Source organism: Strigops habroptila, chromosome 3 (genome assembly GCF_004027225.2).
Source record: "Strigops habroptila isolate Jane chromosome 3, bStrHab1.2.pri, whole genome shotgun sequence".
In the NCBI taxonomy this organism is placed as follows: domain Eukaryota; kingdom Metazoa; phylum Chordata; class Aves; order Psittaciformes; family Psittacidae; genus Strigops; species Strigops habroptila.
Window position 1 is genome coordinate 80,361,281 of NC_044279.2, and position 21,165 is coordinate 80,382,445.

Here is a 21,165-nt window from a genome sequence, read left to right on the forward strand (position 1 = left end):
AGGAGAGCACAGAGGATATGATGGTCTTGATAGAACTGTGATGGTGTGTGTCGTCTAGTACAGAGTTAAATGGATGATACTGAGCCAGCTTGTGGCGCTTCTGGATGAAAATGTTCTTCTTTCACAATAGTAGAGAAACTGCTGCTGGCTCCAAGAACAAGATCTCTGACCAAGCTATAGCTTGCAGATAGGACCCAGCAGCTGAACATCTCCCTCAGTATCCCGTGGGTCTGAGTGAGTTGCTCTGTGAGTGAGCTGCCACCCAGTCAGGGCCAAGACAGCTGACCAGAACCTTAACAGTTTAGGGTTTTTGGGGGGTTTGGGGTTTTTGTTTGGTTTTTTTGCTTGCCTTTTTTTTTTCTTCCCTTTTTTTTTTTTTTTTGGTTGATTTCGTTTTGGGTTTTTTTTACTCCTTTTCTTTCACAGTGAACTCCTATGGCCAGCCCCAGCCCCCCCATCTCTTCTCCGGGCCATCTCCTATGTACCAGATTTCCACCCAGGACTCTCCGGGATATAATCGCCCAGGTAAGGGCTGACATTACAGGTAAGGGGTGCACAGTTCTGGTGTCCCCAGCATAAGGACATGGAGCTGCTGGAGCAAGTCCAGAGGAGGCCACAAGGGTGATCAGGGGCTGGAGCACCTCCCGTGTGAAGACAGGCTGAGAAAGTTGTGGCTGTTCAGCCTGGAAAGAGAAGCTGTGTGGAGACCTCAGAGCAGCCTTCCAGTATCTGAAGGGGGCTACAAGGATGCTGGAGAGAGACTCTTCATCAGGGACTGTAGTGATAGGGCAAGGGGTGATGGGTTCAAATTGAAACAGGGGAACTTCAGGTTAGAGATTAGGAAGAAGTTCTTTACTGTGAGGGTGGTGAGGCACTGGAACAGGCTGCCCAAAGAAGTGGTGAATGCTCCATCCCTGGCAGTGTTCAAGGCCAGGTTGGACAGAGCCTTGGGCAACACGGTGTAGTGTGAGGCATCCCTACCCATGGCAGGCGGTTGGAACTAGATGGTCTTAAGGTCCCTTCCAACCCAAACCATTCTATTGATTCTTTGATTAAGTTGTATTATACCATGGAACATCAAAGAATTGGTTCCCAAGCCCTTTGTGCATTTCTCCCAAAGCACTTAGTAATCAAATGGAGCACTGAGGGTAGACAGGGAGCCTGGATTACAAGGGACCCTCCATTTAGGGCTCTGCCATAGCCCTGGCAAGGTTTAGGATTTCAGTGGCCTGATTTCTTTCACTTCTACTTCACATAAATAGTCTTCTAGCTCAGCCTCATCCTTGCTTGCTTGAAGGCAACTTTACACGAGAAGCTTCTGTTGATGAAGTCCTTTGTGCTCCATCAGCAGTCAGCTGTAAGGAAGGTTAAGGAGACTCAAACTTAACCTCTGTAGAAGCTGCTGTGGAGAATTTCATAGCAGACCACCTACAGACATTGGTAGGTGCTGTCTGACGGAGAAAATCATGCCAGTAGCGTTCTTGCTTGTTCAACTGTTGGAAAGGAGAAGGCCCAAATCTCTTATGCTTTCTTTTGCCCAAGGGCCCACTGTGAAAAAGCGTGACATTTTTTATTCTAACTGTTCTCTTTCCTTTCTGTTCTATTTTTCTCTTGGTTTTGGGCAGCTCACCATCTGGTCCCTCGGCCTCCAGGGCCTCCTCCAGGCGCCAATGAGGAAATCCCCGATGATTTTGACTGGGACTTGATCACCTAACGAGTTACAGACTTGATAGCCCGTCCTTCGTGAAGGACGCGGGAGGGGAGGGGGACATGGGGTCACTGGTGCCAGCACCACCCTCCCCAGCCTCCCTGCCTTGCCTGTATATAGATATATATTCTCTATCTCCGCCAGAGAAGCCACCGCAAGATGCTGCCGAAGATAATCCTTCCTTGCGTCCTGTTTTATCTTCTTTTTCTTCTTTTGTTTATTATTATTATTATTGTTATTATTATTACCAATAATTGAGCACAGCCCTCCCCCTCCTCTGGTGGCCTTGGACGCATCAGATTGGCTCTTTCGTGTTGCGTGGCGCCCTGTGGAGGGCGGAAAGATGGGTCCTTGGTGCCATGAAAAGACCTTGGAAGGCTGAATCCTTGAGTGCATCTTTCTCTGCCTCCGTCATTTTGCGTTTAACAATCCCTCTTTCCCTTCAAGGTGGCCGGTGAATCTGTTGTATTGGCTACTGGAGTGAGAGAGCCTAGTGGACCCTGGGAGCCTGTAGTTCTGTTGTTTCGTAAATGTTGTAAAGGTCCCGGGGGCTAAAGGGACACTGGGGAGGTGATCTTAGCTCTGTGAACTTTCTCGCACCAGCAGGAAGAGAGCAGGAAAAGAAGTAGAGTTCCCAAGTACAAAAGGAGAGTAATCCCTGAGGTAGGGAGAGCTGAGCTGAGCTGGGAGGGTTGACCAGAGTTTGGAGAAAGGAGAATGTAGCAGAGAAGTCGGGTTTTGGAATGCAGTGCCATCTGTGACAACTGAGGGAGATTTTAAGGGAATCCTGACCTATTTTCTACACTGCCTTTTGCAGTCTCCAGGTGAAGCCTACATGCCCGCCAGGTAAAAGAAGCAGTCAGGGGTGTCGCATGTGATTCAGCAAATTCTATTCCCCAGAGCTTTTAACTTCATCCCCACCCCTTCAAGCCTTTCTTCAAAATAGTATTGAGGCTCTTACTTGCATATGCAAATTTGGAGGTTTTCTCCCATCAGTATTTGTTCAGTTGTTGTTTGACCCTCCAGCCCTTGGATTTCTTTGGAGACTGCCCTTGCCTGTGGTTCGAGAGCACCAGCAACAACAGGGCTCTTGTGGTGTAGGTGCAGGTTCTGTCGGCGGTTCCCGCTGTGTGGATGGGCTGTGGTGGGAAGAGGAAGCTGCTGCTCAGAGTGGAGGTGAATGACAGGATGATGGGCAAGGGGCTGGACCCTCTGGTCAAGTAACTGGGAGGCCCTCACAAGTGTCTTTTCTAAGAGGTGCATTAGAAGAGAGGATGAAGTGTGGCAGATTCTTAAAATGAACAGCCAAAGAGCGTAATATAGAAGGGAGGAGGGTGGGTCAGACCCCTTTGCAATTCAGCTGGGGAGATTGTGGAATCTAGTGTAAATCCCAAAGGATGAGTTTTGTCAGCACTTGCGAATCAGGAAGGTGGAAAAGGTGCAGGAGCAGGAGTGTTGAGATGCCTCCTCCCCAAAGCTGTGTCCTGTGTTCCCCTTTTTGCCGGTATTGGCTCCGTTCTGTCAAACCTCTTGTTTCTTCTTAATATTTTGTAAAGCCTCCCCCCAGCCCTTATTCCCTGTTCACCAGTGAAGGGAACCAGGATAGAAATAAAACATCAGGACTACTTGACAGACCCGGGGCAGGGGAGTAATAAGCTCTACTCTGGCTGCAGGAAGGTGGGGAACTAGCATTGCTTTTTAAATTTGCTGTAGGGATAAAGCGATTGGATCTTTGTCAGGGAAGTGGACAGAGTCTCCCTGGATTGGGAGGGTGGACATTTTTGTTTCCTTTTTTTTTTTTTCTCCCTTTTAAGTGTGTTTTTTGGGGGGGGAGTTCATCATTGAGTGTTTCCAAGAGAAATGAGGAATCCCAGACAACTGCAGCGTGGAGTCAGCTGTTCTCTCTGCTGCCTCAGGATGGGAATGATACAGCTCGGAAGCATGTGTGATGGGTTTCTGTGGAAAGTGGCACCAGAGACAACCAGGAGAGATGACCTCTGGTGGGTGCCAGTTAGTGCTTTGCAGAGGGTATTACTGAGAGCCGGCCCTGTGGAAGTCTGAAAACACCACTGGAAGAGAAACCAACTGCGATGGCTCCTTCTGCGTATAAAGTGCTCCTCATTTTCATATTTGCCTCATTTGCGTATTAAGTTGTGCCTCATTTGCATATGTAAATACATGCCGGTCAGTGTGCAAATCAGCCTCGTTCCTCTGCCCTGAGATAAACGTGTGTTGTTGGTGCGTGGTTCGGCCCCGGGCAGGCGTGCGGAGCTCCACAGGGTGCGCGGTGCCAGCTCCCCCCCTGCAGGCCCCCCCGTGCTTCGTGTCAGTGGCCAGGAGAGAGGAGCGTGGTCTCACGAGTTTATTTTTGTGCATGCTTTCTTAATAAAAACAAAAAGTGAATGTTTATGGTTTAACCCTCTTGGTGCCAGTATTGACTTCTTTGCCAGCGGCGCCCGGCTGGTGGGCTCGGTTCCCACCTTCTTACCTCAGAACCAGAATTTGAGTGTGGACGTGGCTAAATGAGCAGCCCCCACCACTATGTACTTTAAGACCGAGACTTCAGGATGTCAAAAGTTCTTACAGCTGTTCTCAGGACACAGAGATCAGTGAGTCTCTCAACTTGTGCTTGCCAGAAAAGCAAAGTAAAACCAATGCCAATGCTTAAGGCCTGTTTCTCCGACCATTTAGTTTACTCCTTTAGGGAAGGACTAATACAAAAAGCTGATTTTTAAACCACTTCCTAGGAAATGTACTTGTGCTTTTCAGGAGCAGAGAGCATCCAGACTTGGAAAATACCCCCAAATAGCCTGCCAGGACACAATTCTATCCTCCTCCACCAGCAAGACATGAGAGCAGGATATAACTGTGCTGCACCAGGCTTATTCCCCACCTTCTTGGGGTCAGACTGGAGGTTATCACTTCTCCATTCCAAGGTTTTACCAAATGCCTGATAGTCCAGCAGCCACCTAATCTGGTTCAGCAATGAGTGCAGTTGCTGCAATTCTGCTGGTGTGCCATCTTAAAATGCAGTAGGTACATTTGCATGTGCCTCCTAAAAGGAAGATTTGGGACTCTGGTGGTAGAGGGAGTGAATGAGTGCATGCTAACAAATATAGCCATAGTACGTGCATTTGACCAGTTACTGCTGTACAGCGGTGTATGTGCCAGGACAAAGAAACATCTTGGGCATCATCTACCAGGGCATGGAAGTCAGCTCCATGCAGCTGACTGGGGCAAGTGCTGTTCTAATGCACTGCTGTAAGAAAATGTAGCACTACCCTCTAGGGAAATCTTCAGAGGGAAAACCCCAACCCTCAGACCCCAAGTACACTCAAAGGAGAGGGAAAACAGGATGACAGATTCCAAGGAGACATCAAAAGTTACTTTCATCTGCAGTTTATCAGAAACAGGCAATGTAGAATGTAGACATACACAAATAACTCTAATGATGTTCTCATCTAGCAATTCAGAGGTTAAACTACATGATCCCACCACAAATCATTCTGCAAGCCTGCTTTCTTCCTTTAAATGTTGAAATACTCTGTCTCCTCCTTCACCAGCATCTTCCCAGAGATTATTACTCTTGGTACTTCAACTTCCCATCTCTCTAGGCTATAAAGGGGGTTTGCTGTCATGAGCTGAACCATCTCAGTGCCTTGGGTGTAGAGCTGCAGATTAATCAAATGTGCTGGAGAAAGACAAAAAGCTGTTAAGTGGAGAGTGATCGATGCGCAGGGCCATAGCTCCTCTTTCTACAGTGGTGATCGGAAGTCTTGCGTTACACTGTGCTGCTACTGTCCTTCTCTGTTGAAGTCTTGCTTCTGTGAAGAGAGTAAGGGATGGAATGTGTTGGCTCCTCAGTAAAGACACCTTCCAAGATTCCTCGCAGTGATTGTTGTGCCTTTGCCCTGAAGTCCCGCCCCACAAAAACATAGAGCAGGGGGTTCATGCAGCTGTTGGCATATGCAAGTGCTGTAGAGAGGTGATCCCAGAGGATCAGTGACTGCCTCAGTTGTGTTCCAAGAGTAGGTATAAGGTACAGAATCCCAACTACGTGGTACGGAGCCCAGCAGATGAAGAATGCAGCTACCACGAGCACAATCGTTCTCAGCATTCTGTTGCGTGGCTTGTGAAACTGGTTTGCATGCATTTTGAAACCAATGAGGGGATAGCAAACTGCCATTGTGCCAAAGGGGAGTAGGAAGCCAAAGACAGTCCTAGTGATGTTTACTGCCACTGAGGCAAGTGACACAGAATAATCACCCTCATAGACATTAACCCAGGAGTCATTACCGCTGTAGTCTAAAGGTGAGTATGCTTCCTGTAACTCATTTACAGGACTATCTACATAATCCAGCGCTATGTGATCTCCAAAATTGTACCCACACTCAGTTTTGCCATCATGAGTGCTAGTCTCACGGTAGTGGAAGACAGGACAGCAGAAAATGAAGGCCAGGATCCAAATGCCACTGCATATTAGTGATACAGATTTCACTGTTCGATGATTCTGACACCAGACAGGTTTCATCACAAGAAGGCACCGGTCAATGCTGATGGCCGTAAGTAGGAAGACGCTAGCAAACATGGTGAAGATTATGACTGATGGGATGACTTTGCAGAGCAACCAACCATACAGCCAGTGTTCATGGAGGGCCAGGTGAACAATGGAAAATGGCAAGGATAGGCAGCAAATGAAGTCAGCCACAGCAAGGTTTAGGAACCAGACAATGTTCACAGACCTTTTCATTTTCAGACCAGCTACCCAGATCACCAATCCGTTGCCTGGGATACCTATGATGAAAATGATGATGAAGATAGCAATGGAGACAATGGATTCTGATGCATAATGTTCAGCAGCCTGCTCATGTGAACTGCTGTTACCCAGGAGTTGAGGCATTCTGTAGCTATAAAACAGAAAGCAAATCAGTAGGCAATTCATACACCCTCCTCTTCAAAGTCTTCTCTTTATTTGTACTGAAGCATCTCCGAGCTAGGTGACAGTACAGAGCAGTACAAAGACATCAGTCTATACAAGTTTGTGCTGAAGGCTTAACTAATTTGACCATTATACACATTCTTCATTCTCATGTTGGCTAAGCTACACAAGCCTCACTATTCAAGCAGGGGGGTTGTATATACTTAAGTCCTGCAATATCTGTCATCCCCCTTGATTTCAGTCTGGTTCCTTTTAGTCTCCAAAGTGGAGCTCTCTGTTCACATGCCCACACTGTCACCAGGTGTCCTTCCTGATCAACTTCCAGCTTTGTATACACTTCTTTCTTCAGAAAGATAAGTCAGCATTTTAATTCCTTTTCTCTTTAAAACAAGTGATTTCTTGGCATAACCAGTGTAATAGGTTTCGGTTAAGAAAGCAATGCTCGTCTTCATGAAATAACCCTGCTCCACTTTCTGGACATTATAAATAAAACAGACAGGACAGCAACCCTGTTTGCTAAGGGGTATTTTTAGGGAAGTTTCAGAAAGCACTTCCTTCTCCCTGCTTTTGTTCTAAGCTCTCAGCTGGTTCCTCGGGAAGCTAGTCTTGATGAGGAGAAAGGCAAGAAATTAATGGTTTAAGAAGAACAGGCAGAGGTTTAGTTGTAGAAAGAAAAACTAAAATACAGAGCAATAGCAGTACTGCTCTTGAGCATTTCAGACAGAAGAAAAGACTTCTTATTGCAAGACAACTAAGTTGAGTCACAGAATACTTCAGTGACATTTTAGAACTGTGAGAATAGTAGTGGAAAAACTAATTGCTCAATTATGCTTGGACTTAGATATTAGTAAATTTAGAAATGAAAGAAAATCTAGCAAAGTCAAGACAGAGCTGAGAAAGAGTCTGATCTTCATCCTTTAGGCATTAACAGAATTATTTGTTTATAAAATCCCTGTTAACCCTTTCCATGTGAATGAAGACAGTTGTGTTGCTGACAGGTCCCTAAAAGCATTACCAGAATGCAAGGGAGCTGCATAGGTAAGAGCTGAATACAGCCTGCAGAAGCAACTGAGGAGACATGAACAACCCAGACTGACTGTTTTAACCTCTACTATGCCAGTACTTAAACGCCAGTCAGGGACTGCTGTGTGCAGGGCTAAATATCAATATAATTAAAAAAACCCAAAACCATTCCAAATCAGCAACTAGGGGCTTAACTTAAAATTCTAACAAGTCTTGCTGACATATGAAGAAGCAACTTTTACAGGGAAAACTGGAGAACAAGAGCTGAATCTTGCTGCCTCCCCACATTGGCTACAGAAGATGCTATGAAGGGGAGAGGGAATCAAGGAACGCTGTGAAAATAGGAATACACATCCTACTCCATAGCATACTGAGGGATGAATCAATAAGAAGATAATGACCATGCTATGTTTTCAAGAGTGCTAACAGGGCTGCTATGTGGTTATGAAAATGGAAGGGGGTAACTGGAGAGGAGAGAGAGGTTTTGAGGAGCAAAGAATACGAAATTGCAAGTTAAAGCGGAAAGCAGAATCCTTCAGTTTATTATACCTACCCGAGCGAAGCAGGGTATTCCAGTGTGTCGGGGAGCAAGTACCATCAGTCCTGTTTCTGAAGTGACTGAAAACAGAAACTCACATGACATTTTAGGAACTGCTTTTTTCCTGTACGTGCATGTGTGTGCTAAGTATGTTCTTTCACCATGCTGGAAAGGCTTAGAATGACTCGTATTTGAAGTTTTAGACGAGATTTGCTTATAAAATAACAAATCCAAAGAAGCTGTCTCAACACTGTCAAAATATTTAGTGCCCTGAGTCAAAGAATCATAGAAAGCAAGGGAAAGCGAGGCACAGACACATACTTCACTGCAGCCTCCCTACGACAACCAGATCACGTCTTGCCTGTTGGTATAACACTGACCTTTGCTTGATGTAATTCATAATTCCAAATCCTGCCATCAGGTGTCTGATCTGTTATCTTGTAGTCATTTCCACGTTTTATCAGATCAGCACATTCACCCAGACAATGCCATTTCTGGGATTCTTATCAATCCAGATCAGCTGCTGTCCCAGCCTGAGACAGCTTAGTTTACCAAATACAAAACACTGTACTTGGCAAACCATAACTGGTCACATCAAAGGGATTTAAATCTGATTTCTGACCTTTCAGGGTATTTCAAGACTTCTTGTTGGTTGGGGTTTTTTTTTGTTGTTGTTTTTAAGAAGGAACTTGACTGATGAAAAGTCAGAAGCGGTTTAACTGAAATGCTGATAGCACAAATCGTGACAAGACTATAAAAAGATAAAGCATGTAGGGCAAGGCATTTCATATGTGCAACAGTAGGGTTCCCCCTCACCCCTCCAATCTGGGAAATCCAGACTGCTAGCAGAAGTGACAAAGCTCAGACATTCAAGAATCAGCCTTGCTATTTTGGTTTCAGTCTGGAAAATGAACCAGGATGGAGCAGAGTTCCACGCCTGAGCACGTCTCTCTGAAACACAGTAATGCTGCCTCCAACACAAACAAAATCTGAAAGCAGAAACAGGAAGGCAGGCCAGGGCTGGGCTGCACCCCAGAGATGGACAGGCTGGCAGCAGCCTGCCACGAAAATTCCTCTAGCTGCATCTTATGCTCAGCTGACATCTTTCCTGGGGACTCCTCAGACCCAGGCAGCAAGTGTGTGCAGGAGGATACTCCTCCCATTGGCTCCTGTTGGCAAAGGGACACGCAGCCTTTTCCTCACCATGTGCCTGGCTCTACTCAAACTCTCCTTTGTAAGAGGCCAGCTCTGATCTTCCCAGTTAAACCCTCTCCCCTGCAGCAAACACTGATCCAGCCAGCTCGCCCTGGACAGTGGTGAGATGACGTAGCACCTCTTTGTAGAGGATTCCAGACCGATGAACCTTTTAAGCTGTTTGACTGCTGAAACATTTTGCACCTCAGCAAAAAGGGCCCAATAACGAAGACACTCAAAGGAGATAGTGCCAGGAGGAAAAGAGGCATTTTGTTAACTTCCATAAAATGGTTACTTAGATCAGACCAGACTTTGACTTGCAGCCTTGATGGCAATCCCAGATCACTACGCTGCATTCTTTCTTTCTCTTCTGTATCCATTTTCTCTTCTGAACTGTGCATTTTTGTACATTGCTGAGTAAGATCAGGTAAGAATAAACTCTGGATATCAAGCAGGGAACAAAGCTTGGCAAAACTTGCACATTTATAGATCATATGTAATTAAAAACTAGCTTTTCACAGTAACAGGTTCTCTGTACCGGTTGAGTGTTCAGGTCCAATGTTTTGCCAGGGCATCTTCTGGGAAGGAAACACCATTTGTAGTAGTATTTGGGTTGTTTTGTAAAAATAATCTTGAGATTAACCTTTAAGTTATCTCATGAGTTGTTCTGTGAGACTCGTTTCCCCTGTACCTTCTGTGCAGAGAAGGAAAATTCCAAATATTGGTCCATCCATTAAGTACATTCTTGGACAATGCCTTATTTTTATTTTTTCTTAAATAAGCAAAACAACTGCAAAACAAAAGCCCAAATGATTCTTCCGCATGGTTTATTATGAGGCTACCTATGGATTGGCAAGAACTGTACATTTCACTCTGCTTGTGTAGGCCTTTTTATTTGTACATCTCCTATGACTGAACATTGTGGAGTTCCAGCTAAGATTTCTGCTATTGCTTTCATAGCCCGAGTTTAAATATGTTCTCCTTCAAGATTTCAACCTCCCTACTTAATCCTTTAAAAAACAAACAAATAAACCAAAAGAAACCCCAAAGCGTTAGCTATTTTTGGCAATGCTTTGTACTTCCTAGGTCCAGAGATGCTTGTTTAAAAATGTTATGTTCTCTGCTGGTTAAGTCTCAGTGGAATTGAATGGGAGATGTATTCCCAGTGCCCTAGTGCTGTTTGTGCATCTTTCCTCATGTGCCTTCTAAAGTTGGCCCTTTGACACTCTCTTGTCTTCTATATTTTCTCCTTCTAGAAGAACTGTGGGAAGATAGTGGCACACTGAATGACACCACAATAAAGAGGCAGCTGAAATTTAATATTGCCAATTGTGAATTACTGAATTTGGAAAAGCAACCATAACTATACAGAGGGATGTAAATAAGTTATTACCATTCAAAGAAAAAACTTAGCAGTCACTGCAGAAAAGTCTGTGAAAAATCAATGCTATTCAAAAAGTTAAATATAACAGAAGCATTCAGTTGATTCTTGAATATTGAATGCTGTAATGGTCCTCAATCTTAAAAACAACTGGAGAATCACAAATGATACAGAAAATGATGACTAGACAGCCATGGCTCAGAATGGCGTCTTTTGGTGGACAAGCTAAATAGATGAGAATGATTCACCTTGGGAAAGAGACATTTAAGTAGCGGTATGAGAGACACATGAAGAAGGTGACATGAATTCTTACAGCACTAGAACTAGGAGACATCAAATTAATTTATCAGGTAGGAGTTTGAAAACAACAAAATTACACTTTTTTGTGTTGCACAATTAGATTTGTGGCTCCAGGGATGATCTGGGTAACTGAAAGTATAAATAAATTAAAAAAACAAAAAACAAAAAACCAAGTAGATGGATCCACACAGAAGGAAAGCTTATAAAATACTGCTAACAAATGCACACAAGCCCCTGGCCCACACAAAGCCCTTACACTAGACTGTGAAGCTAGTATACTAGGAAAGTAATTCTGTACTGTTTTGCACGCTTTCTTTAAGCAGCTCTGTTCTGCTCCAAGGTTTCTCTCTGATTAACTTCTTTGCCTCAATTCTGGCAGTCTGGCAAGCAATGTAACGGCGACATATTGCAAGCAAGAAGGCAGAGTCTTCTTTTACACTGTGGCATGTATCTGCATTGAGTATTGGTGCTGTGTATTCCTACGAGTTCTTGTGCATGACATGGTTCAAATCTATCTGCGCGCCCCAGTGTGCAGCCTGGCAAGGCACCCCCTCAGCTGGCAGAAGGGAAGGGGAAAAGGAAGCTGCACATCTGTCATTCCGTATCTGTTCATGTGCTTAGCTCACACCACTCACGTGTCTTTCCAGTGTATCTACTCAAACAGCTGTCAACATTAGGCCAGCTACATTTAGATATGCTTGTTAAATTTCAAGTATCCTACTTTGCTAGTCTTTAACAACCCAATACTGTTCCTGTCCTCATCTTCCAAACAGTTTCACTTACCAGATCCATGGAATCAGCAGGCTCCCTTTCTTTGTTTCAAAGTTTTTGTGCACTGGGCACTGTCAGAGATACAAAGCTGGGCTAGTTGCACGTTTGGCCTGACAGAAGCACAGCATGTTTGGCTGCTGTGATTGAGGTTCATTACCATCCTGTTCTACTTATCTTCAGAAACAGCAAGAAACAAACCTCCAGATCTGGTTTCAGCTCTCGCTGCACTAATACTATTCCAGAGCAGGGAAAAAAATACTGACCAAAAAAAAAAAAAAAAAAAAAAAAAATTCCTCAAACTTAGCGCTCTTTAATTCACTTTTTGCTTTACACTCAGCAATAAGCTGTGCTCACCCAGTCTTCCATGGATAGCTTAAATGACTTCCTAGCACAATTAGCCCATTCTCTGCCCACATCTGGCTACAGAACTTTGGATATAGTTCTTTGTAGCTAGGGGATATAGAACTTGGTAGCTTTTCTTATGCCTTTTCTTCCAGTTTTCAGAGTTATCATTTAGTACTTTTAGATACGCAGTAATAGGCTACTGCAGAGCCGTAAACTTCAGCATCGGTCTTCACTGAAAAGTCACGATTAAAAAAATTAGTTCAAATGGTACTGGCGTTATAATATTTTTTAAATAAGCTAGTAACTATACGCTTATCTTGGCCACATTTCTGGAAAGTCACACTCCAGAAATTAACCTTTATATAGCATGCATTTTCACCACTTCCAGCTGCAAAACTTGTAATGGTTTATGCCACCTTTTCTCTTCGGTTTTCTATTTTACCAAAGGCTGCATAACCCCAGCACCACAAGGCACACAAAAACCCATTTTCATTTAAAACCCGAGCCTGCAGGAAAGAAAACCACGGTGGGGAGGCGCGCCCAGGCCCCGTGCTGAGGGCACGCCGGGAACTACAAGCCCCCGATAGATACTCATGTGGCAGCACAAACCCCAGCCCCATGTTTCGGCACGTCCCAGCCGTGGCTTCCCAGCTCCCGGCGTGACACCAGCGGTCCGGGACCAGCAGCCGGCGGCCCGCCCGCCCACCCGCGAACCGGGCTGGCGGGAGACCGTCCGCCGTGCCCTTCAGGGCACCCCCAGCACCCATGGCGGGCACCCGGCCGCCCCCAGGCGCCTTAGCCCGCCCGGCTCCGCCCGCTCCCGGCACGCTGCGCCCAGCTCCAGCATGGCGCCCGGCACCCCTTCATCAGCCCGCACCAAACATGGCTGCCGCACGGGAACTGCCAGGGTCCAAGATGGCGCCAGTCCCCGCTGCTGTGTCAGAACCGGCTTCAAGATGGTCGCCTGCCCGCCCCGCGCTCTGCTGCCCGGATCTAAGATGCCTTCCTCCACCAGCCCGACGTGCCTCGCTCCGCGCCCGGCGCCCCAGCGGCCCTAGGCGGTGTCTGCCCTCATCAAAGATGGCGGTCGGAAGCACCCCGGGTTATTAGGCTCCCACCCCTCGCTGCTCGCCGGGTTGTTGGGGCTCGCGGGCGAGATGGCGGCGGCTGAGCTGGAGTACGAGTCTGTCCTCTGCGTGAAGCCCGATGTCAACGTCTACCGCATCCCGCCGCGAACTTCCAACCGCGGGTACAGGTGAGGAAGCGGGTGGCAGCCGGGATCGCCCTGGCTCTGCTCCGCACGGTGCACCCAGCCCCTGCCTGCGGGGATGCGGCCGCAGGCCGGAGAGTAGGGCAGCCGCGGGCTGGGCCCGGGCAAGGGCATCCTCGCCCCGAGTGGGGCCTTGGGAAGCCATGGCCTGCGGCCGCAAGCGAACCAAGCCTGTTCCCTGAGGGTTTACCTAGTCCCCAGCGGCCGCAGGTTTGGGGACGTACCGGGTTGCCGCTTGTGGGTTGTCCGCGCCTAAAAGCAGGAGCCTGTGTTCCGTGCTGCGGAGGAGCAGGGGCTGCTCGGGTGGAGGAGGTGACCACCTGAGCAGCTTGCTCTGCCAACCTTTGCTCCTCCTTTGCCCGGTTCCCTGGGATGTGAGCCTAATGTAGTACAATGGCACATCGAATTTGGCCTGTTGGCTCTCACAGGAGCAGGGAGGGAGCCAAGTGCTCGGCATGGTTTGTTTTCAGAAGAGATTGCAGGACCAGGAGTTAGAAATGCTTTCTGTCTTTAGGCTAAACCAGCGGAGCGTGGCTTTGTAAGCTGTGCCCACGGACTTGCTGGAGAATGAACAGGGCTTGTGCTCTGAAGAGCTGATGGGTGTTGGGGTTACTCACAGACTTTGGCAGACTGTTGCCACTGTGGATGTTGTGCCTGGCCATAGATGCTTGTTTTCAGTTGTAAAATCGTGTAGGTTGGGGGGTTTCTCTCTTTTTTTTCTTTTTTTCCTTCATAACAGTCTGTAGCAGAGAGTTTGATGATTGTGTGTATGATGTTTTACCGAGTGCAAGCTAGCTGCCTCTAGGTTCAAAGTACTTGATGTTATTTTACAACAATAGGGTAGAATAATGGAGTGGCTTTTCAGCATGCTATTAATTAATTTTTGTGGTCTTCCTGATGCTCATAAGTCACTTATTAGTTGCTTTTGGCTTTACTATTCTAAGTGAATGTCTCAGTTTGTCTCCCCTCTTCTGCAAGCTTATAAAGGTAAAGACAGAGTTGTTGTTCTCTGGACTGTATCTATTTCCAGTTACTCAGAGGAAAAAGAGGCCAGTCAGAGCCAAGTGTGTCGATCGGCAGCAACAGAGAGGAGCTGAGACCCTCTGTATTGTCTGGGGAGAGAAGTGGAATAAGGCAGCTGCACGTGTTAAAGTTTTGGAAGCAAAGGCTTTTGATAAGATGGTTGGTCAGAAGTGGAGGGGTTGATGGTCAGTGAACAATTGCTTTTCTTTTCAGGGCATCTGACTGGAAACTGGACCATCCGGACTGGACAGGGCGGCTTCGTGTCACCTCCAAAGGCAAAACTGCATACATAAAACTGGAGGATAAGGTGTCAGGTAAGGGAAGGGCTGTGGCTTGGCAAGACCGTGACCATGATTGCTGCTTATGAGCCTGTGCTTCTAAGCCTGCTCAGAGCTGTGCATGGCAGCCCTGGCTGTGGTTTGCCACAAGGTTGCTCTTCTTAACACCTAGTTCTTTGTGTGCAGGAGAACTCTTCGCCCAGGCTCCTATAGATCAATACCCTGGCATTGCAGTAGAGACTGTGACAGATTCCAGCCGCTATTTTGTCATTCGAATTCAGGATGGTACTGGTGAGTTGGGGGATTATGTACGTGCGAAGTGTTAGGGGTGGAGGTGACTTTAGCCTAATGGAGCTGGGTGTCTGCCAGGTGGATTAAAATGGTGTTGGGAGTGCTGAAAAGGCTGGGTAGTGTGCCTGGAGAGGTAGGAAGGTAAGGTCAACAGAGAAGGGTTCTCAAATTGCACAGATTCCAGGGACTGGGAAGGAACATTCAGTTTCTGAGACTGCCACGTAGGAAGAAGGATGCATCCTGAAGGCTAGGAACAATGAACTGCTGTGAGCTGCTGGTGTCCACCTGCAGGTGCATCAGAGGGAGGTAGCACAGGGTGGTTTAGGAGAAGCAGACAGATTTTGGAGTGAATGGAGTGAATGAACGCATGAGCCGAGTTGCAGGCAGGGCACCTCCAATGACGACTCCTGTCTCCTTGCTAGGACGAAGTGCTTTTATAGGCATTGGCTTCACGGATCGTGGTGATGCCTTTGACTTCAACGTCTCTTTGCAAGATCACTTCAAGTGAGTTGTGCTTTTCTGGAATGCTGTTTTTCCTCTGGCCTGTAGAGCATGGCGGGTGGTGGTGCGTGTTCATTTAGTGCAGGCTAACTTGGGATGGTCGTGAAGCCCTGCTTTTGCTCTGTCATGCAGGCTGAGTCCTGCAAGGTCAGATCTGCAAGTCCTAAGCTTAGGTCCTGTGATGCTGCAGGTGCAGTGTTAGGCAGTCTCTTGGGTTTGTGGTGGTCCCAGCTTTTCGGTGAACTACACTGGAATTAGGGAGGTAGCTGGTTTGACAGCACGAGGTAGATCTTTGGCAGAATGATGGGAGAGGAGCCATGTGTTTTTCTGAAACCCTGTTCTGCTTTGCCACAGGATCTTATGCCTTCCTCTCATCTTTTTAGGTGGGTGAAGCAGGAATCTGAGATCTCCAAGGAGTCCCAGGAAGCTGACACACGTCCCAAATTAGACTTAGGATTTAAGGAAGGGCAGACCATCAAACTGAACATTGGGGTGAGCAGCCCAGTTTACCCTGCTTCTTGCTTTGGATATGCCAGTGGAGACTTTTCCTCACTTGTCCTTCCTTTTTATACAGAACATGACGACAAAGAAAGGAGGAGCAGCCAAGCCCCGTGTGTCTGGATCAGGGGGCCTAAGCCTGCTGCCACCCCCACCAGGAGGCAAAATTGCAGTGCCTCCTATACCTCCACCTTCTTCCACAGCCATTGCTAACCATGTCACGCCTCCTCCTGTGCTGAAATCTAGTAATATGAGCAGTGCAGGTAAATACTAGCGTAGAGCAAACAGTCTGTCAGACACTAGTAGGTGCATAGAGAGGACTTCCAATATCTGAAGAGGGCCTACAAGAATGCTGGAGAGGGACTCTTCATCAGGGACTGTAACGACAGGCCAAGGGTTGATGGATTGAAGAGTTCTTGAAAATGATATATCACTGCAGCATGAGCTGGAGGCTCTGTGCACATTCAGCAAAAGGAGCTGCTGCTATAACAAAAACCTTAAAAAGCCTAACTTCCTTTTTCCGGAGGGAGGGCTGGAGTCCCTTCTCTGCCCCTGCACCCAGCAGTTTGTGTATATCAGTTTGAGCAGTTGTGACAGTTTAAATGCCTGTGGGCTTTTCTTCCTCATTAGCTTGATCTGGTTTTTGTTTTTGTTTTGTTTTAAATTTGCTTTAGATATTCTACTAGACTTAGATGCTCCTGCATCTGCATCCAAGGCACCAGTGTCAGCTACCACAGACCTCTGGGGAGACTTCAGCACTGCATCCAGGTAAACTCTGGTGAAGAGAACTGCAGACAAGAAGGGTAGTGTCCTGACGGGCATTGGAAGAGCTGTAAGATAAAGAAGTCTTATTAGATCTGCTCCTTTTGATTCTCCTTTCTTTATTTCAGTGCTGTTCCAAATCAAGCTCCTCAACAGTCCAACTGGGTCCAGTTCTGAATGGTTAAAGTGGAATGGGACAAACTGATGACCAAGAGGCTCTAGAGGCACCACATGGGATCAGAAGGGTCACAAACCAATCTAGTCTTCAATCAAAAACAAGTTGGGACAATCCTTCCTTTTTAAACCAGATCTTCACTTCAGTCAAACCTTAATACTTCTGATCCTACAGTGAACTTAAACCACCGAACTTAAAGAGAACATACTCACTCCTCACAAGATGGGCAAGGAGGAGAGAGGTAGCCTCATCTCTTGCACCCACTTGGCTGTTACATGGTACACCCTAGCTCTTTTTGCCTATCTTTTCATACAGGGAAAGCAAGAATCCTGAAGAAGGTGGGTACGGGAGGAGGCTGGGTAGGTGCCTCTGGGTTCCTTGTCCTTTAAATTTTCTCTGCTTAGACTGTTGCTTTTTGTGGCTGCTGTCAGTAGTGACTCAAGTCTGCAGCTTTGCCTGCAGTGCTGAGGACAGCCGCATTTGGCTGCAGCTTGTAACTGGAAGCTGTAAGGAGACAGGTCTTGTCTCAACACAGAACCCCTTTTGATTAATTATATCTGTGGTGAGGAGTGAACTACTCCATGCACGCACTGCTCTTCTTCTTCTCTTTAGTGCAATTCTTGATAGTGCTGGATGTTCCCGTGCTCTTGTGGGAGGAGTCATGCAAGTCCTTGAGTAGACCTGCTGCCATTGTGCTGTAGCTCCAGGTGGGCACCCCATCTTGAGGCTCCTTGTTTGACTTCCAGGTTCACTGGAGGAAATTCTCTTATTTTCACTCATTCTCCATGCAAAGGCCTCATTGTCATTGAGCTGGGTTAGACCACCAGGTAATCCCACCACTGAGCATTTCATGTTCCTGCATCGCAATCCTGAGCCCTGGCCTTGTGTTGTGACTTGGCACTGTGTTACAAGTATTGCATAACCATGCCACAGTAAGAACTATGGTGGGACAGTAGGTTATTCTCACCCTTTTCAGCTCACGCTTAGCGTAGGCCCAGTCTTGAGAACTTTTTGGGTAAATTTTAGGCAAAATTTTCCTACCTGTGTTCTTTCATGTGGCTTTTCTGAGGCTACTTTCAAGTGATGTGAGCTGGTTATTGTAACTTGGGTTTTTTTTTGTTTGTTTGTTTTATTAAATTTTTAATATGCCCCAAACCCCCTCTGTTTCCTGTGTGGTTTAGGGGGTTAGAAAGAGTTAAAAGGTACTTATTATCTGCTGTTCTCTTTGGGAGAGTTTCTTAAGGCCCTTTGGTCTGGACACTATTCCATCCTCAGCAGCTATGGCTGTGATTGGGGGTGTAAGTCTGCTGATTCTTCTGGGCAAAGCCCACAGGTAGGCTGGAAACATCACAGTGCCAGCTACCCTCTGTGGTAGCTGATAAGCCAAAACACTGGGAAGGCCGTCTCAGTGACTCTTCTGCAACTGTACCCAGATACTAGGACACTAGGGTTTTGGTTACTTCAAATAGAAGGCTTCTTCCTGCTTTGAACACTCAACCAGCAGCAGCACTTTTGTGACTGGGACACACTCTGCATGCATACCTGCAACTAAATTTTTCCCTTTGGGCAAAGTTTTCCTGGTGAGGCTTCTAAAAGAGAGTGGTTAGCGGTAGACACCATGTACTTGCAAAGGTCTCTTGTCCTTTTTGTCTTTGTTCTGCGCTGAGGGCATTTTGGAGATGAAGTTTCACTTAAACCATCCCTCCGGGAAGCAAAATTCTTGAAAATAGCTCTAAAGCTGCTGTAGTTCCACTTACGGAAGTGGGGACCAGACTGGTCTTGGATGTATTTTAGGTAGTCATTTGATCCTGATCTCCTTTCTCTCTTGGTGTTCCCCCTGCTGTCACTCCTCGCCTTCATAGTCATTCCTGCAATCTCAGTGTACTTCCTGCCTCTCCTGAATCTGTGGGTGGCTGTAATCTGCTGGCAAAGTCATGGACTCTGCTGGTTGGCTTTTTTTTCGGGGGGGGGAGTTTGTTGGGGGGGTTTTTTGGTTTTTTTTTGGGTTTTTTTTTTTTTTTTTGGTGGGGGTGGGTTTGGTTGGTTTTGCTTTTGTTTTTTTCCTCAAATCATTGTGAGGTCCTGTCATTTCAACTATGTATCAGTTCCCCAAACCAAGGAAGTTCATAGCACCAATTAACAGCTAAGTAGGAGCCTCTTCTGTATTGTCTTAGTATTCTGGAGATAATATATTATGTATTTGAAAAGCTGAAGAAGCAAAAATTAAAGATATATGTATATAAAGCATAAGATGTACTGGTGCAAATGGTAATTAAACAAGTAATATCGGGGAAAAGAATGTCTTGAGTCTTCCAAGTTGTTGAATTGCTGTTGCTTTGGAGGTCTTTATATCTCCAGATATAAAGGAGATATAAAGAGGTCTTTATATCTCCAGCAAGATCCTAGTAGCCTACTTACCCTTCTGCAAGTGTGCTATCACCTGCAGGCTGGACAGGAGCAGCTTTAGGAGTAAACGGGTTCAGGCTGTCTTTGAGTGAAGAAGTAGGAGCATGGAAGGAGGACACAAAAATAACCTACAGCTGTTCCAAATAAGGTAAAAAAAACCCCAACAAACTCAAACAAAACAACAATATGGAAACAGCCCTGACTAGGGGATGGTGTGATGCTGGTTAAGAATGTGGATAAAGCTAGCAAGTGAGAAAACTTCGTTGCCCTGCCATTCAGCATTTTGGACATTAGAGGCTTTTACACCCTGCAGGTGTTTTAAGAATTGATTCTTGCCATGCTTGTAAATGGGAAGCAGTCTCTACCAACTGCAGAGGTCAGCAAGGGGAGCTGAGTGGGCCCTTTATCAGGGAGCAGCAAGGGCAGGCTGCTCTGAGAGGGAGAGCAAGCAGGGAATCTGAGTCACAGCAAGGCAAGCAGGGGCAGTGGCCTTGCTGGCAGAGGAGCAGTGCCACAGTATTTCAGCAGGAAGATAGAGCAGGTCAGGATGAGGATTTAGATCAGCAGAGTACACGGCCAGGCATGGGCATGGCTGCACTAGCTCAGGCAGGGATTAAGGGTGAGAGCCTTAACTGAGATGAGCTTGCCAGCAAACCTTGCTGAGATTTCTCAAAGCCAGACACCTGTATTATCGCATGTCTCCATGTCTTTCCTCACAGCGAGGCCTGCTAGAATGCAACAGCTGGATGTGTCTTGTGTAAATCCTCTCCCCCTTGATGACCATCAGGAACAGCTTTTCCATCCGAAGTGAGAGAAATTGGCTATGATGGTAAGATGCTGGTGAAATCACTTGGCTCGTGACTGGACTGGCTTGAATCCTCTCATCTCTTCCTGCACTTTCTGTTGCCAGTGGTTTCTTCTAATGCAGCAAAAGCCAGAATGCAGGCTGCTTGATATGTACAGTCTCTGATGTTGCAGACAATAGCATCCTTTAGGTAGAGGATTAAGGCCAGGCCTTTAATGGGGACCAGCAGATCAAACTAAGCAATATCTTCTAACATTTATTTTGTTCCACGTAATAGATCAGCTGGTTTCCTTAGGCATCTAGGAAGGGCTGCCCTTGGTCTGAGAGGGACAATGGTCAAAGGGCAAGCAAAGTTCATGCCAAATGGGAGACTTACTAGCATGTAGAAAGGGTAAAGAAACAAGTGTCAAAGACAGATCCCATTTTGTCTGGTTATTGGTTGTCTTTTCTTCTGCAAGAGCTGTTGTTAAGGTGAGATGTGAGCATTTCCTCCCCTCACCCCATTAATTCTATTCTGTGTTCTGCAACTTAAAATTCTGGTCCCACAGCTGTGCAGCAACTACTACACACAATCTGGATTGCAGACACAAACTCGCTGGCTTTAACAAAGCCTTGGTGCTGTTGTGTGGGTTCCTGAAGAAACCGAGAGGAAGAGATATCCGTTGGAGGAAATCAAACAGAAACCAAACAAGAAACCAAAATCCCCGAAGTCTTCCTGAGCTTTGGTGATGAGGAAACAGGATCTGAACCTGAGCTCATTCTGTTAAATCAGCATAAATCTACACAGCTCCAGCAGGGAGGACAACTAGGCTGTCATGCATAAAAATGGAGCGCTGGGGCCTGTGTAGCCAACACCCACTGTAATGCATTAAGGTCAAGGCATTCCACTGAGTGCTCATTACGTTATGTGAACAATAGATTCCCAGTCTAGAGACCGTTTTAGGTCCTTTCTTCCAA

General features: G+C 46.5%; 3 protein-coding genes across 5 annotated transcripts in view; 2 read left to right on the forward strand and 1 right to left on the reverse strand.

The window, feature by feature from the left end:
* Window positions 1-4,125, forward strand: part of FOXJ2 (forkhead box J2) — a 28,076-nt gene extending 23,951 nt beyond the window's left edge. Inside the window, exons 10-11 of one of the 2 annotated variants that reach the window (XM_030478104.1) lie at window positions 427-525; window positions 1,626-4,125. In XM_030478104.1, coding sequence (XP_030333964.1) covers window positions 427-525; window positions 1,626-1,714 — 188 coding nt within the window. In that variant the 3' untranslated portion in view covers window positions 1,715-4,125. The remainder of the gene's footprint in view (window positions 1-426; window positions 526-1,625) is intronic. The other variant, XM_030478106.1, reaches the window with a different exon arrangement.
* A 966-nt stretch (window positions 4,126-5,091) lies between these two features.
* On the reverse strand, window positions 5,092-12,079 carry C3AR1 (complement C3a receptor 1). 2 transcript variants are annotated; one of them, XM_030478108.1, is made up of 2 exons: window positions 8,224-12,079; window positions 5,092-6,502 (listed from the first exon to the last, which is right to left on the reverse strand). In XM_030478108.1, the coding sequence occupies exon 2, from the start codon at window positions 6,456-6,458 to the stop codon at window positions 5,490-5,492; it is 969 nt and encodes a 322-aa protein (XP_030333968.1). In that variant the 5' UTR covers window positions 6,459-6,502; window positions 8,224-12,079; the 3' UTR covers window positions 5,092-5,489. The 2 variants fall into 2 exon arrangements, with proteins under 2 accessions (XP_030333968.1, XP_030333967.1); XM_030478107.1 differs by having other exon boundaries at window positions 5,092-6,615.
* Window positions 12,080-13,180: 1,101 nt separating this feature from the next.
* On the forward strand, window positions 13,181-19,296 carry NECAP1 (NECAP endocytosis associated 1). Its single transcript, XM_030478109.1, has 8 exons — window positions 13,181-13,454; window positions 14,706-14,806; window positions 14,957-15,061; window positions 15,484-15,565; window positions 15,946-16,054; window positions 16,137-16,323; window positions 16,735-16,828; window positions 16,951-19,296. Exons 1-8 carry the CDS (start codon window positions 13,357-13,359, stop codon window positions 16,997-16,999), a joined length of 825 nt encoding a protein of 274 aa, XP_030333969.1. The 5' UTR covers window positions 13,181-13,356; the 3' UTR covers window positions 17,000-19,296.
* Window positions 19,297-21,165: the final 1,869 nt, after the last annotated feature.

What these genes read in the sequence shown, in the direction of transcription:
- C3AR1 (XM_030478107.1), bottom strand. Translation starts at nt 6,608, where the DNA reads ATGCCTCAACTCCTGGGTAACAGCAGTTCACATGAGCAGGCTGCTGAA.
- NECAP1 (XM_030478109.1), top strand. Translation starts at nt 13,357, where the DNA reads ATGGCGGCGGCTGAGCTGGAGTACGAGTCTGTCCTCTGCGTGAAGCCC. An exon ending in TAGTAATATGAGCAGTGCAG is followed by an intron (nt 16,324 to 16,734) that starts GTAAATACTAGC and finishes AATTTGCTTTAG; the next exon opens with ATATTCTACTAGACTTAGAT. An exon ending in GACTTCAGCACTGCATCCAG is followed by an intron (nt 16,829 to 16,950) that starts GTAAACTCTGGT and finishes TCTTTATTTCAG; the next exon opens with TGCTGTTCCAAATCAAGCTC.